Consider the following 13105-nt stretch of genomic DNA (forward strand, 5'->3'; position numbering starts at 1 on the left):
AAAATGTATCTCACACAATATATTTTTTCAAACCTTTGTTTGGGACATCAGCTGACTTTATTTAAATAGCGCAATTCACAGCAAAACTGTAATCTACAAGAACTTTACAAGACAAACGGATCCAATTCATATCTAATTATACAGAACCCAATTCAGTCCAAATTCAACTAACATCTGAGCATTTCATTCAAAACAATTAAGGCATGTAGACAGATTTATATCCACTTTAATGCAACACAACCAAACGCTAATTTTAATACAGTTAAAACAAGGCCAGCAGTTTAAATTTAGTCAATTTTGCAGCAATCCCTTCTCTTGAGCAAGCACATGGCGACAATGGAGAGGACCCACAAGGGTTGCAAAGGGTGGAAATTAAAAAAAAAACTTTCTGCAAACCTTTTATGGGAAGTTAAGCTAAGGAATTTGGGAAATATTCCTAATTGGAGATGTTCAAAGGGAATTATCTGAATTTCTACAAATTATGTGGAATGTATGAGTATTTTAATTAAACCTTATCAAATCAAACTTAAATATATATTTTTTGTTACTGACAGACATAAATGTGATATTTGCAAATTAAACATGAACAATATATATTGAATATAATAATAATAAAAAGGCTGAAAAACGTGGCCCCATAAGTCCAGGGTTCTAGAACTCATCTGTGCATTCCTGCTGTAAGCAGTATGTTATGCACATGTGATTGAGGAAGTGTCTATGCAGCAAATCTGGTTGTTCAAAAAATCCCTGATGAGGGCCAAACTTTAATGTTTTAATCCCAGGTTTATTATTGTTAATTACCAATAAATCCTAGTAATTCCTCCTCAAAACTTCCAATTAGAAATATTTCTGGAATTCTGAAACCCCAGGAACAAATCTCTTTTAGCAGGAATAAACCTCCAGGAGAACCGGGCCCAGTATGAGCAACCGTCTGCTGCAACAAGTTACTCCATGACTGTCAAATTTAAAAATAGAAAACCCTAAAAGAAAACTTTCATGTCTATACCTTTAAAAACTTGACATGATGATCTACTGGTTATGTTACAATGGTTTGCTTTTTTTATTAACTTATTTCAATGGGAATTGCTGGGATAAGTAGGACATGTACATCCATGACATTAGTGCAGGTCAGGCCAGGTACGAGTAAACGCTGCGCAGCTGAGAGACGAGAAAAGAAGGTATAAGAGTCATTGTCACTGAGGACGCTGTTGATGTCTAACCCTTGTGCTTGGGCTTCATCGTACAGCCCGCCATCGGTGACGGCCCCCGCAGCCTCCGTGGGACCGTCCTGACCATCAGTGCCACCACTCAGAAACACGGGCCCCTGAGGTGGGAGCTCTAGGCCCCTCATTTCCATACCCACCCGCAGAGCCAACTCTTGGTTTCGACCACCTCGCCCTTTACCAGTCAATTCCACAGTGGGCTCTCCTCCAGCTAACAGGCACCTGGCGCCCCACCCCTCATTACGCCCTTCGCCTAACACCTGCATGGTTCGGCAGAGGTCCCAGCTCTCCACGCCCACCTCCGGTCCAAGCCTTAGCACTTCGGCTGCGATCTCTGGGGAAGGCTCCTCACGGGAACAGGCGAAGCGAGCCAGAAGGCCATACAGTCTGGAGACCAGCCTCACATCACCACAGACTCCTGGTGAAAGCACAACAGAACGGAAACCAAGCTCTTGAGCACGCTGGCCAGCGCATGTAAGCGCAATGGTATTTGAACCAATCACAACATTGAGAGCCTCTCCGGTTGAACCTGAGTCCTCCTTAATGTCTTTCCAACGGGGACCTTGTTTTGCAAGGACTTTCCTTACTGAAGCTGGCATGGAGTTGAGAAGCTTGTATCGGTCAAGGATAGATAAAACCTCTTCTGGCCACACCTCGCATGTCACCGTCGGACCACTTGCTATCAAATCAAGGGGGTCCCCAATGACATCAGACAGTATGAGTGAAACCACCTTTGATGAAATGATTATTAGGTCACTGATCAGAAATATGCTCCTTTCAATAAAAATACATTTTGAAATAATTGCTGTCAGTTACCTGTGCAGGGTGAGCATGATGTGCAAGCCCTCCGCCCTTCAACAAAGAGAGGGTTCGACGTACTTTGTTAAGCTCTTGGATGGTCGCACCAGCAGCTGCAAATCTGCGAGTAACATTAAGCTTCTCATGCAGCGAGATTGGAGGTATTGGTGCAGGTAACAGTGCAGAGCCTCCACCTGGACAGAAACAAACCTGCTGTTTGAGGGTGGAACATTCGGTTGTGACTGAAGAGAAATTCATATGCTTCTACCTGATATTAATACAAGCAGCAAATCTTTTTCTGACAATTCACTGGTTAACAGCTTGATCTCTTCAGCTGCTTTCTGAGAGTCCTCATCAGGTAGGTTGTGTTTGGCTCCCTCCATGACTTTGATTCGACTGTCTTTTTTTAGCAACAGATGGCTGTGATTGATATAAAGCATAAAATGTAGACATATTGACATTGTTAGTAATCTTTGAGGTTGCCTACACTGTTCAAACAGGTATTCATTAAACTTTTTCAAATCTTCCAACATAAAGTGGTACATATTCTAATTTCCCCTCGGGGATCAATAAAGTATCTTTGAATTGAATTGAATAATCGTTCAGAGTGAGGAAACTCATATGCAGATAAACATTAAAAGTTAGACTCAAATAGGTTTTCTTCCATGACTGCCCTGTATTTAAGTATATGGGCCATTCTAATAATAGCATATTATTGGTGCCGATATCCCGCTGGAAATGATGTCTTGCTGGAATGTCCAACCCTCAAGTCTCTTGTAGCCTTTAACATATTGTCTTCCGAGATTGCCCTGGGTTAAGCTCCGTCCATTTTCCCATCAACTCTGACCAGATTCCTTGTTCCTGCTGAAAAAGAAGGATCCTCACAGCATGATGATGTCAAGGCCATGTTTCATTGTGGAGATGGTGTGTTCAAAGTTTTGTTCGATGTCAACAGATTCTCAAAGATGAGCTGTGGATTTCTGCAGTTCCTCCAGAGTTTCAGAATTACCTCAGAGGCCTTCACAGAGTAGCTGTAGTTCCTGAGATTAAATTACATGGATGGATTTATTTATTTATTGATATCAGAGTAAAGGTAAGTGAATACAAATGCTCATAGACCCCCAGACCTCCCTCTCCCCAGACACCTCTTCCAGCTCCTCTGGGGGAAGCCCAAGGCGTTCCTAGGCCAGCTGAGGGACATAGTCCCTCCAGCGTGTCCTGGGCGGTCCACTGGGCCTCCTACTGGTGGGACGTGCCTGGAACACCTCCCGAGGAATGCGTTCAGGAGGCATCCGAAACAGATTCCCGAGCCACCTCAACTGACTACTCTCGATGCGGAGGACCTGCGGCTCTTCTCCGAGCTCCTCCCGGATGGCCGAGCTCCACACCCTATTTCTAAGGGAGTGTCCGGCCCCCCCTGTTGAGGAAGCCCATTTCAGCAGCTTGTATCCAGAATCTCGTTCTTTCGGTTCAAAGTTCATGCCCATAGGTGAGGGTAGGAATGTAGACCGACCAGTAAATCGAGAGCGCCACCTTTCGGCTCAGCTCTCTCTTCACCACAACGGACCGGCACAGCGTCCTTATTATCGGTGCCGCTCCATTCTCCCCTCACTCGTAAGCACGACCCTGAGATACTTGAACTCCTCCACTTGATGCAGGAGATCCCCTCCAACCTGGAGAGGGCAAGCCACCCAGATTTGAATACAAATGCATGAAACAGTTTTCTGATTGTTACTTGTAAAACAAATTAGAAAACCATGGATTCACAATTATGCACGACTTTCTGCATAATTACAAAAGTTTTGGAGGGAGAATGAGGTTGGTGGTTGTAATGTTATGAAAAATAAAAAATTTGTAAGAATACACTGGATTGTAGATCATTTGTTTACCTTTTTCCGTGCTGCTGTAACGTCTGCTGTATCCCATGCGGCACGCTGATGACTCCATTGATTAAATGATCGCCCAGAATCCTCTCTACCTCTGCAGCCATTCCCAAAACCGCTTTCCCGAAGCCCACAAGGTGCAGGTTGTGTCTCAGTGTGAATGTGCATCCGTCAATAATGACTGAGTCGTTCTTGCGCTCTAAGCTCTGCCTGACCACTCGATCTGGCTGCACAGCTTCCACTGCGGCTCTGAAGATTTCCCGTGCCCGTGAGTCCATGGACATTTTGTGGAAGGTGGGGTTTCTTCTGCCCAAGAGGGCCAGAAAAGACTGAGGCCGGAACACGGAAAGGATGTGCGCCATTGACACCTCAATGGGTCTAAATAATTAATACCCGAAGATGTATAGAGTTAGAAAAGCATGGTAATCATATTATATATACAGTATGAATAATTTAGGAAGATAATACTTGCGTAATGCAATGTGCATTTAAAATTAGAAATTGATGCACATATGTAAACAAAACTGATCAGATGTTTTAAATTTAAAATCTTACAAACTATATGTATGAAACATTTTATATTAGATGGTTATTTGTAAAAATGTACATCGATTTAAAATGATTACATCCATTATTGATCCATTATTGTACACAATACCACACTTCCAAAGACCTCCAGACGATTAGAAAACAAATTCCCATAGATTTGAGGCATAGTTCAATCTCTCCCCCTATAGCTCAGCAAATCATTTGAGTCAAAATATGCAACATGCTGTGTGTACTTACACTCACACGAAAAAGCATTTCATATGCTTTATCTGACAACAGTTTACTAACTGTATTTGTTATATAAAGCTCAGCTAATTTGTCTCACTTTAAATCTGGTCTGCCTACCTGCGTGGGTTGAGTGGGGCGATAAAAGCCTGCAGATTTCTGCAGCAGCCCGTTGTGTGTTTTCCAGCTCAGGGACAAAGTGAAAATCTAACCAAACAGTGACTTGTGTTGTTTAAACTGTGTTTAATGATTAATTTAAGGGATCATGCATTTCAGCTGCGCATTTATCTCTTCTTTATTTGCACTGTCTAAAACTTTATAAATATAACGTTTCAGTCATACTAAATAATATACTATGTTATATAATTAAATTTAAGTAGTACAATATTATTCAGAACCTGCTGATCTACTGGGATTTTCATGTACAACAGAGTTGAACCTAAAAGCAAATGTTGAACCTAGAAGCAGATGTGCTACAGCAGCAGAGGACCACACAAGTGCCCCTCCTGTCAGCTAAAAACTGCCACATTCAAACGGTAAGGTTACAATTTGGCGTAAACAACACGAAAGCACTGATCCATCCTGCCTTGTGTCAATGTATATTATAAATGCAGCTCAGGCATTGCATTATCAAACATGTGAAAACTCAAAGCGGTCATAATTATAAATACAAAAAATATAATAAAATCTTCGTGTTTTTATAATTATTATTCTAAACGATTATATTTCAATTATTTGACTATATGTTTAAGCCATTCAACAAACACACAAACCGGCAGGGCAGCTGTACGGGGTTCATACATTAGGTTTAGAGTTTCCTTTCTGTGGGGTCAAAAGTCCTGGAAATTTCTTCATCGTGTGTTTATTTTGCTGCGGGACTCGAATTTAGAGGCTGCCAGAAAGCAACTCGCTGTCATAAGTGACAGAAAGCGCTGGAAGTGAACGCGCAGCGTGGCAGCTATATGAGACATTTAAATCTAAGCAGTAAAACTGAAGACTGTGAGGTTATTTTGTTGTTCAAAATGTGGCATATCTACGTTTGTGGTAATACGCAACTCTCGCGATAAAAGCTAGTTTCACAGCACTGCGCATGTCAGATGGTGGTTTGTGCGTCACTGACGTGGCGAAGGCGGTGCATTTCGTCCCTCCTCTGCCGTGGACTCAAACCACCCCAGGCGGGATTTGGTCGCAGTTTTTTTTTGGGGGGGGGCTTTATTTTTTTGATTAGCTTCTTTAGCTTCACTGTTGCTCAAATACATTCACGAACCACCGTAACTGCGATCCTTGAGTCGATTTAAAGCGAGACGAGGGTCAGCTTCCCCTCAGACACAGACAGGCCACCATGAAGCTAACGGACAATGTGCTTCGGAGCTTTAGGGTTGCTAAGGTGTTCCGAGAGAATACGGACAAAATTAACTGCTTCGACTTCTGCTCAAACGGAGAAGCGATCATTTCCAGCAGCGACGACGACTCGCTGGTCTTGTACGACTGCCAGGAAGGAAAGTAAGAGCGGGTTATCTTCATTTTAGGCTGTTGGTTTACGTTAGCTGCTTGCTATGCTAGCCGCGGAGGCCTGCTGCGGTGCGGAGAGCGATGCAGCACGACATTAAAAACTATATGAACTTGCTGGTTAAAAACCGGTCCAGTATTAGTTCTTTTTTAAAGCTATGTGCTATCAAATATTCAACTTAATATTTATCACAAGCCAAACAGGATGAAGATTATCACCGTGTTTACGTGTGTGCGAGCGGAGGAAAGGCGCTGTGATTTTAGCTAATATGTTCTTAGTTTTGACTAAATCACATAATTAAGACGACAAACAAGTGCTGCAACTAGTCAATACTGAATAGCTCGATCTTAAATAGTTGAGCCAACTTCCGCCATTTCTTCTTTTGGTACAAATGGACCAACTGTCCAGTACTACATTTTTGACATTTGTTCATGTCGCAGTTTTTTTTAGAGGGCTTCTGTCAACTTTAGTACGACTTAGATTAGCTTTAGTTGTAGATAGGTTCGTGTTTTCGGCTTGGCTTGCTAAAGTATTGAACATTTTCACATTAAAATCACTAGTTTTATCTCACAGAGTAGGTCATCATTGCAGAATGGCAGGAAAAGAATAGTCAGTCAGTCATTTTCTACCATTTATTCCATAGTGGGTCGCGGGGGAGCTGGTGCCTATCTCCAGCAGTCTATGGGCGAGAGGCAGGGTACACCCTGGACAGGTCACCAGTCCATCGCAGGGCAACACAAACAACCATGCACACACTCATTCATTCACCTAAGGGCAATTTAGAGAGACCAATTAACCTAACAGGCATGTCTTTGGACTGTGGGAGGAAGCCAGAGTACCCGGTGAGAACCCATGCATGCACGGGGAGAACATGCAAACTCCATGCAGAAAGACCCCAGGTTGGGAATCAAACCCAGGACCTTCTTGCTGCAAGGCAACAGTGCTACCAACTGTGCCACCGTGCAGCCCAGAAAAATAATAATGTTTTTTAAAAAGTAGTTAGAGACAAAATTCTGGAAAGTGTGATGTGCCTTATATTTAGCCCTCCTTTATTGATACCCCAAAATAAAATCCAGTGCAACCAATTACCTTCACAATTCACCTATTTAGTAAGTAGAGTCCACATGTGGGGAATCTGATCTTAGTATAAATCCAGCTGTTCTGTGGAGTCCTCAGAAGGTTGTTAGAAAACATTAGTGAACGAACTGCATCATGAAGACCAAGGAACACAGCAGACAGGTCAGGGATGCGGTTGTAGGACAGTTTAATCAGCACTAGATCATAAAGCAATAACCCAAGCTTTTAACATCTCCCTTAACAAAATCATCAAAAGTTTGGCACAACTCTTTCTCCTTTCCATGTAAACCTACCAAGTTATGGCCTTCCACCTAAGCTGACAGACTGGGCAAGGAGAGTCTTAATCAGAGAGGAATCCAAGAGCCCCAACTCTAGATGAGTTGAAGCAATTCAGGGGGAGAAAACCTGTTGGAAAAAGGTTCTCTAGTCAGATAAGACCAAAGATAAACGTTCTGGCCTATATAGATAAAGATGCATGTAACAGAAAATGAACACATGCTTATCAAAGTTAACACATTGTCATGATGAGGCATGGTGGTGGGACATTCATGCTGTGGGGATGCTTTCCTTCAGCAGGCATAGGGACCTGGGTCAGAGTTGATGGGAGATAGGACAGGGCGATCCTGGAAGGAAGCCTGGAGGTTCGCCTTCCAGCAGACAGTGACCCTAAATGTACAACCAGGTCTACAATGGTTTAGATCCAGGCATATGCATATGGACCATAGCCCGATGTGGACAAAGAAAACATTTATTTCTTTATTCACACAATTTGATAATTATCACAAAATGGCTTCAAATTAACAGTCTAGTTTCTAAGATAGTATCTGTTTCAACACAACCTTAAAGAACAAATGAAAATAAGGATTTAAATAATTAGAATCAGAATAAAGGAAAACAAAAAACCTCATAAACTTTACACTGAATTCCTTTAAGAACTGCAGGACTTTATGGATTAACAGTAACATTGCAGCAAACTACAGACTCAGGGGGGCTGTATACATGTTCATGCCACTCTTTAGAGAGTTCAATTTGTAAGAAAATAAAAATGTATTCCTTTCCTTTAACTTCAGTTATCTGCTGCTTTGGGTTGGTCTTTCACAATCTCGACAAAATACTTTAAAATATACAAGCTAGGAGTGCATCGATTGTAGTTTTCTGGCCAATCACAGATCTTTAAAAAGACTGACCTGCTGATACCATTTTTTTTTTTATTACTGACACTGTACACCAAAGTTTCGATCTTATTTTATTGAAAAACATTGAACAATACCCGTGAAACTATATAAACGTGTTTTATTTGCACATGAGGCAGTGCTTTCAAATATAAGTGAAACGTTTAGAGCATTGCTGTCCAAACTACTCAATTAACAACAAAAAATCAGTTCCTTTTAGCCTTTTCACATTTTCAGACCTTTGTGGAGGTAGGTGGATAAGATCGGAGGATAAGATCGGTTTCATGTGCAAGTATCGGCCGATCGCCCAAAATTGAGGAAATCCTGGCCGGCCGGCCGTCCAATCGGTGTACCCCTAATATAAGCTGTTTAAAATCTGAAGAATTTCATGGTTTACGATTCCTCTGGCAAGGCTTTGTAAAGGTTGCAAACACTGATGCTTCTCCCTCCAATCTAAACTCTTTATGGTCATTAAATGAATAGAAAGGTCTTCTGCTGGTAATTGCTATTGGTTAGTTTATATTGATTCAGGTGTATTGTTTCTTATTTTGTCTTGTTTTTTGCCTCTCGTTTACATCAGACCAAAAAGAACGCTCTACAGTAAAAAGTATGGAGTGGATCTGATCAGGTACACACATGCTGCAAACACGGTGGTCTACAGTTCCAACAAAATAGATGGTATGTATTCAGAAAAATTAGGTTAAAATGCATTCAATATGGGAATGTTAGATTTTAACTTCTGTAGCATCATTTCCTGTTGTATTGGCTCAGGATGCAAACCCCTGATGATTGCTGTTGCTTAGCTGTTTGCCGCGCTGCTCACTGTAGCCTGAGGTAGTTGTTTGTACAGTTTGAGGGTCTGTGATTCTACCCCATACAGGAGCTAACTGTACAAGTGACTGCCTTGCCTACGGTTGAGTGTAATCTTCAGATGAGGTTGTGTGTAGTGAGGTTTTTTCTGTTGTTTTTCAGTGCATGAAATAATCTAATTCATCTTGGTCTATCGGTGTCACCTATCTCGTGCTTTCCCTTTAAGACACTATCCGGTATTTGTCTCTTCATGACAACAAGTATATCCGGTACTTTCCTGGACACAACAAAAGGTAAGGGCCGTTCTTATGTTTCTGGTTCATGTTTGAAGTTACTGTGTTTTCATGTTTTCTTTGTGTGTTTTGTGATCAGAGTGACTTCTCTGTCCATGTCTCCTGTGGATGACACGTTTATTTCCGGCTCATTAGACAAAACCATCAGATTGTGGGATCTGCGCTCCCCGAACTGCCAGGTTGGGATCTAGTTTTACTCCTTTGTTAGAAGATCTCAGGGTTTTGCACCTAAATGAAAACCACACCTTCCTAACCAGTTTGATTTTAAGTTCGTTTGTTCTTTGTACTTGTTCACCATACATTTTAAAAACTGGTGCTGAATTTCTTGTAATTCTTGTATTTTTAGGGCTTGATGCACCTACAGGGGAAGCCTGTTTGCTCCTTTGATCCAGAGGGTCTCATTTTTGCTGCCGGAATAAATTCAGAGATGGTGAAACTCTATGATTTACGCTCATTTGATAAGGTATGGGCATAGGAGTTTTTTCTTAGTACGTTTGTGAGAAAAGTTTGACACTCGACTTATTAAATTGATGCAAAAATTGCAGCAAGACCTAAATCAATCCCTCTTATCAACAGGGTCCCTTTGCAACTTTCAAGCTTCAGTACGATCCGACATGCGAGTGGACTGGACTCAAGTTTAGCAACGACGGAAAACTCATTCTTCTCTCTACTAACGGCGGAGCTCTTCGCATCTTGGATGCTTTTAAGGGAGCTGTGCTGCATTCTTTTGGGGTAAGAGAAGAGTTAGAGCAAAACATGGACTACAACCGTGGAAAAACAAAGCTGCTGAAATAATAGAACAAACGAGTAAAAACTTCCTTCAGTTTGTTTTGTTCTCTATGTTGATGTCCATGTCATTGCTACTGGTTTTTCTCCATCCACAGGGCTACAACAACAGTAAAGGTGTAACGTTGGAGGCTTCTTTCACTCCGGATTCTCAGTTTGTGATGATTGGTAAGTTCAGGGAAGCATGTCGTTATTTGTCACATTCTGGTTAAAAATAAATTATTTCATACTTAAAATTAAATTAGCAGTGTAACAAAAAGAACATCTGCTTTGTTTAGGATAAGCGTGAGAGCCATTTCAGCACAGATTTAGTCAGATTTTACTTCGAATTTTACTGTAAAGACATAAAAAGTGATTAACTTTGCTTTGGGTCATATGATGTAATCTCGGGCCTTATTGAGGTTCTGCAGCGTTGTTTAGAGATGATTTTGACGGCCAATACCAATTTTTTGGGGTTGTTTTGGGCTCCCACCCGGGAATTTTCTTTCCTTGTAAACATAAAGGAATTTGTCTTCATTCTGTTTCAGTTCAGCAATAAAATATAACAAATATTTACTAAAAGATGAAAGTTTGCTGCAAGTTCCCTGACAGATGTACCAGCAGTTAATGAAGCTATAACAAGATTAGTTATGAAAATAATTTCTGTATTTTCAGGATTTGCCTGCCAGTCACTGATCAGAGCTGATCATCAGGAAGTTGTCAGATTGCTTCGTGCTTTACCAACTCTTCATTTTTAATCAATTTGTTCCCATCTCCAGTGGTTATTGGGCGAGAGGCCCGGCAACACAGAGACACTCTGGACAAACAGTTATCCACAAACATTCACAGCTAAGGGCAATTTAGGGTAACCAGTAAACCCATCAGTCAGGTTTTTGGGCTGTGGGAGGAAGCTGGAGTAACCAGAGAGAACCATGCATGCACAGGGAGAGCAACCCAGTACCTTTTTGCTGCTAGTAAACACTGCTAACAACTGTGCCACTGTGCATCTCAAGATCTGACTTTAAAAATAAAAGTATATGGCATTTAGGTCTTTTATTGTATCGTTGCAATATGATATGATGCATTAGAACATAATGATATGAAGGATGGCTTGGATGCAATATTTGGTAGGCTGTAATATTATGTGTAATCCGTTTAGACTCTGCCAGTGCTAGATTTCAGCAGTGGTGGACTTTCCTGGTCCCATATGGCTGCACCTGATCTAGGTCTTAGCTGGTGAGACGTTAAAGCTCAGCTAGAGCAGTGAAGACTATGTTGGTTAATCAGAAACTATTTGAATGTTGCACTTTTAGTAAATAAGTAGCTTTTCTTATGTTGTGCAGCTCTGTTATTCTATGTACATTTTTCTCTTAGGCTCCGAAGACGGAAAGATCCATGTGTGGAACGCTGAAAGCGGGATGAAGGTGGCGTTATTAGACGGGAAGCACACAGGCCCGATTACCTGTCTGCAGTTCAACCCAAAGTTCATGACGTTTGCCAGCGCCTGCTCCAACATGGTGAGTGCGGGAAGAGAAAGATCATTCCTCTAATGGAAGTTATGGCTCTGGTTTTCATGCAAGACAAACTGATGAATTATTGAAAAATTGATAAACAGGCAATTGTGTTTGTACATTTATAGATTTCATGTTTTCATGTGACTTCTATATTTGTGGGTCTTTTCTATACTGTTAGTTTGGATTCAGTCTCAGTAGAAATGAAGAACATGACTCAAACAAAAATAAAAGTTTGTTCTTAGTAATTTTTTTAACAACCTTAAAAATAATCTGAAAGCAGTTCTCTATTAAAACAGAATATTTAAGCCCAAATTCAAAATATAATGAAGTGTTTTTCTGCCCTTCTGTGCAGACATAAACAGTCTTAATCTGTGAACGAGTTATAGCTGAAGTGACTTAAAGGTTTATGAATTTAATCTTTCAGGCTTTCTGGCTGCCAACCATTGATGACTGAGGAGGAAAGTGAAGCTTCTGTTGCAGGAGCAGCTGACCAGCAGGGGGCAGTGTGAATGTCACAAAATCAAATTCATATTGTAAATAAGTGGTTGTAGAAATAAAACTTTTTTTTTTTTTTTTTTTATATTTCTATTTAACATTAAATTGTTTTTCTTTGCAAAATGATGGTTTGGACCTTTCCTTTTTGTTTTCTGTGCCATTAATCTTTCTTGCTGTGTCTTTGATTTTTTAATTTAGTGTAAGATGACTATTTAAAGTGATGCATTTAGAAATAATGTAAAGTTATTTCCATTTATGAATTATATTTCTTTAGACATTTCAGAAGGAAATACATTTTTAGGTTCAAATGATAAGGTTTGTTAACATGATTGAATTAATCTAGTTTTTCTTATTTAAGTGTGGTTTTAACCATGTTTTTGTCAGCATGGTTAGAGCTGAAGGTATGTTGAAAGCCAGTATGAACTGGTGTTTTATAAGAGCATAAACATCTTACTCAATCTGTTGACCATCGTGTTCGTCTTGTGTGGAAATGTTTGAGTTAAATAAGTTGGGTTAAGTTTCCCACGCATTAAGCTTCCTTTGAGGCACTGTGTTTACTTCATTAAAAACCTGTTTTTGTCATATTTGATATGTTTGTTGCCACCTTCCCTGACCATATTAGTCACGGTTTATAATATATTTTAGAGTTTCATCATTTAAGTCCTGTAGGTGTAACAGGGTTTAGAGGTCACGGTCTGCTGCTCTGTGTTTGGCTGTTCACAGGCCAGCACACCTGCCTGGACAGTCAGAGAGGGAGCTAAATTTGGGGGGGAGGTGATCAGGTTTCACCT

General features: G+C 40.8%; 2 protein-coding genes across 3 annotated transcripts; one reads left to right on the top strand and one right to left on the bottom strand.

Annotated features, from left to right (window-relative positions):
* Window positions 1-38: 38 nt before the first annotated feature.
* Window positions 39-4860, bottom strand: glyctk (glycerate kinase). 2 transcript variants are annotated; one of them, XM_047347030.1, is made up of 5 exons: window positions 4799-4860; window positions 3911-4282; window positions 2290-2441; window positions 2040-2215; window positions 39-1954 (listed from the first exon to the last, which is right to left on the bottom strand). In XM_047347030.1, the coding sequence occupies exons 2-5, from the start codon at window positions 4264-4266 to the stop codon at window positions 1064-1066; spliced, it is 1575 nt and encodes a 524-aa protein (XP_047202986.1). In that variant the 5' UTR covers window positions 4267-4282; window positions 4799-4860; the 3' UTR covers window positions 39-1063. The 2 variants fall into 2 exon arrangements, with proteins under 2 accessions (XP_047202986.1, XP_047202987.1); XM_047347031.1 differs by having other exon boundaries at window positions 4691-4817.
* Window positions 4861-5785: 925 nt separating this feature from the next.
* Window positions 5786-12901, top strand: wdr82 (WD repeat domain 82). The gene is made up of 9 exons (XM_047347464.1): window positions 5786-6181; window positions 9018-9115; window positions 9474-9540; window positions 9620-9719; window positions 9887-10003; window positions 10117-10272; window positions 10425-10494; window positions 11680-11822; window positions 12244-12901. Exons 1-9 carry the CDS (start codon window positions 6021-6023, stop codon window positions 12271-12273), a joined length of 942 nt encoding a protein of 313 aa, XP_047203420.1. The 5' UTR covers window positions 5786-6020; the 3' UTR covers window positions 12274-12901.
* Window positions 12902-13105: the final 204 nt, after the last annotated feature.

The sequence above is a fragment of the Girardinichthys multiradiatus genome, chromosome 20 (assembly GCF_021462225.1).
Source record: "Girardinichthys multiradiatus isolate DD_20200921_A chromosome 20, DD_fGirMul_XY1, whole genome shotgun sequence".
Lineage (NCBI taxonomy): Eukaryota > Metazoa > Chordata > Actinopteri > Cyprinodontiformes > Goodeidae > Girardinichthys > Girardinichthys multiradiatus.

Excerpts from the sequence above, each read along its gene's own strand:
- wdr82 (XM_047347464.1), top strand. The coding sequence starts at position 6,021 with ATGAAGCTAACGGACAATGTGCTTCGGAGCTTTAGGGTTGCTAAGGTG. Across the intron at positions 6,182-9,017 it reads TACGACTGCCAGGAAGGAAA|ACCAAAAAGAACGCTCTACA; the intron begins GTAAGAGCGGGT and ends CGTTTACATCAG. Across the intron at positions 11,823-12,243 it reads CCAGCGCCTGCTCCAACATG|GCTTTCTGGCTGCCAACCAT; the intron begins GTGAGTGCGGGA and ends TTAATCTTTCAG.
- glyctk (XM_047347030.1), bottom strand. The coding sequence starts at position 4,266 with ATGGCGCACATCCTTTCCGTGTTCCGGCCTCAGTCTTTTCTGGCCCTC. Across the intron at positions 2,216-2,289 it reads GCTGCTTGTATTAATATCAG|GTGGAGGCTCTGCACTGTTA; the intron begins GTAGAAGCATAT and ends GTTTCTGTCCAG. Across the intron at positions 1,955-2,039 it reads ATCATGCTCACCCTGCACAG|GTGGTTTCACTCATACTGTC; the intron begins GTAACTGACAGC and ends ATTTCATCAAAG.